Below are 1,151 nucleotides of genomic sequence, written 5' to 3' on the forward strand. Positions count from 1 at the left end.
GTTCTGATCCGGTTCTGTCAGGGGGTCCAGGACCAGGGTCACCAGGGGATCCAGCAGCCGGAGAAGTCCGGCTGGATCAGGAAGTTCTGCGGCCGTGGCATCTTCAGGGAGCTGTGGAGGAACCGCTTTGTGGTTCTGAGAGGAACCCATCTGTTCATCTCCGACAGAGAGGTGGGTCCAGGTCCGTGTTCTCCACGGAACCACACGGAACGGCACCGTTAGCTGTTAGCTCACGGCTAATCATTAGCTAAAATTCACCTTTTCATTCATTCATTTATTATTAAATGTCTTTGTTTGAAGTTTTTTTTTCTGTTAGCATCTTTAGTTCAAGAACTTTCTGTTGTGAAATAGTTTCCATGTGTTTGGGTAAAACCCGGTCACGTGACATGTTTGACGCGCAGGTGAAAGATGAACGTAAAGCGCAGGAAGTGTTGGACCTGGCAGATTACGAACGTTCGGAGGAACTGCGAAAAGCCAAGAGTCGCAGTAAGAAAAACCACAGTCGCTTTACGCTGCTGCGCAGCAGACGGCCAGGAAGCAATGTAAGAGTTTAACACAGCGCCCCCACCAGGACAATTGGCATTAACCTAGCTCAGAGACATTCTCAGAGAAAAGGTTGTTCTAAACTAACGCTTCTCTCGCAGGTTCCTAACCTCGTGTTTTTGGCCTTCAGCCCGGAGGAAAAGGAATCATGGGTAAATGCGATCAATGTGGCCATCGTCAAAGCGAAGAACAGAAGAGTTTTAGACGAGGTTCGAAGAAAAACTCAGGAGCCAACAAACTGTTGACCAGACTTTCTTTAACTTTGTCTGTTTTGGATCAGGTGACCATTGAAGAGGGCGGAGCGTTGGCTCATCCAACCAGAGACCGGGCAAAGGTTCCTCGAGGCCGCAGGCTGCCCACTAGGGGGCACCTCCTTTCTGTGGTACTGTATTTTTTACGCAGTCACAACCTAATGTAAAGCAGCGATGCTAACGCGTCTCTGCGCCTGCAGGCGTCCACTTCCTCTCGAGGCATGCTAACCCTGGACCTGGTGGCGGAGGAGGACTCCTGCTCCCTGGACGACGACGCTGACTCCAGTTTCCAGGTGGACCGCTGTGACGGACACCAGGATGTCGGCGGGCGGGGGCGCGCCCCCCCCCCCGCCCCCC

The 1,151-nt window shown here is 52.5% G+C and overlaps 1 protein-coding gene across 1 annotated transcript in view; it reads left to right on the plus strand.

Moving 5' to 3' along the window:
- plekho1a (pleckstrin homology domain containing, family O member 1a) overlaps positions 1 to 1,151 on the plus strand; it is a 14,718-nt gene that overhangs the window by 9,106 nt on the left and 4,461 nt on the right. The window contains exons 10-14 of the mRNA XM_025065330.1: positions 3 to 171; positions 402 to 542; positions 645 to 752; positions 824 to 925; positions 995 to 1,114. Coding sequence (XP_024921098.1) covers positions 3 to 171; positions 402 to 542; positions 645 to 752; positions 824 to 925; positions 995 to 1,114 — 640 coding nt within the window. The remainder of the gene's footprint in view (positions 1 to 2; positions 172 to 401; positions 543 to 644; positions 753 to 823; positions 926 to 994; positions 1,115 to 1,151) is intronic.

Source organism: Cynoglossus semilaevis, chromosome 18 (assembly GCF_000523025.1).
Source record: "Cynoglossus semilaevis isolate Cse_v1.0 chromosome 18, Cse_v1.0, whole genome shotgun sequence".
Taxonomy (NCBI): domain Eukaryota; kingdom Metazoa; phylum Chordata; class Actinopteri; order Pleuronectiformes; family Cynoglossidae; genus Cynoglossus; species Cynoglossus semilaevis.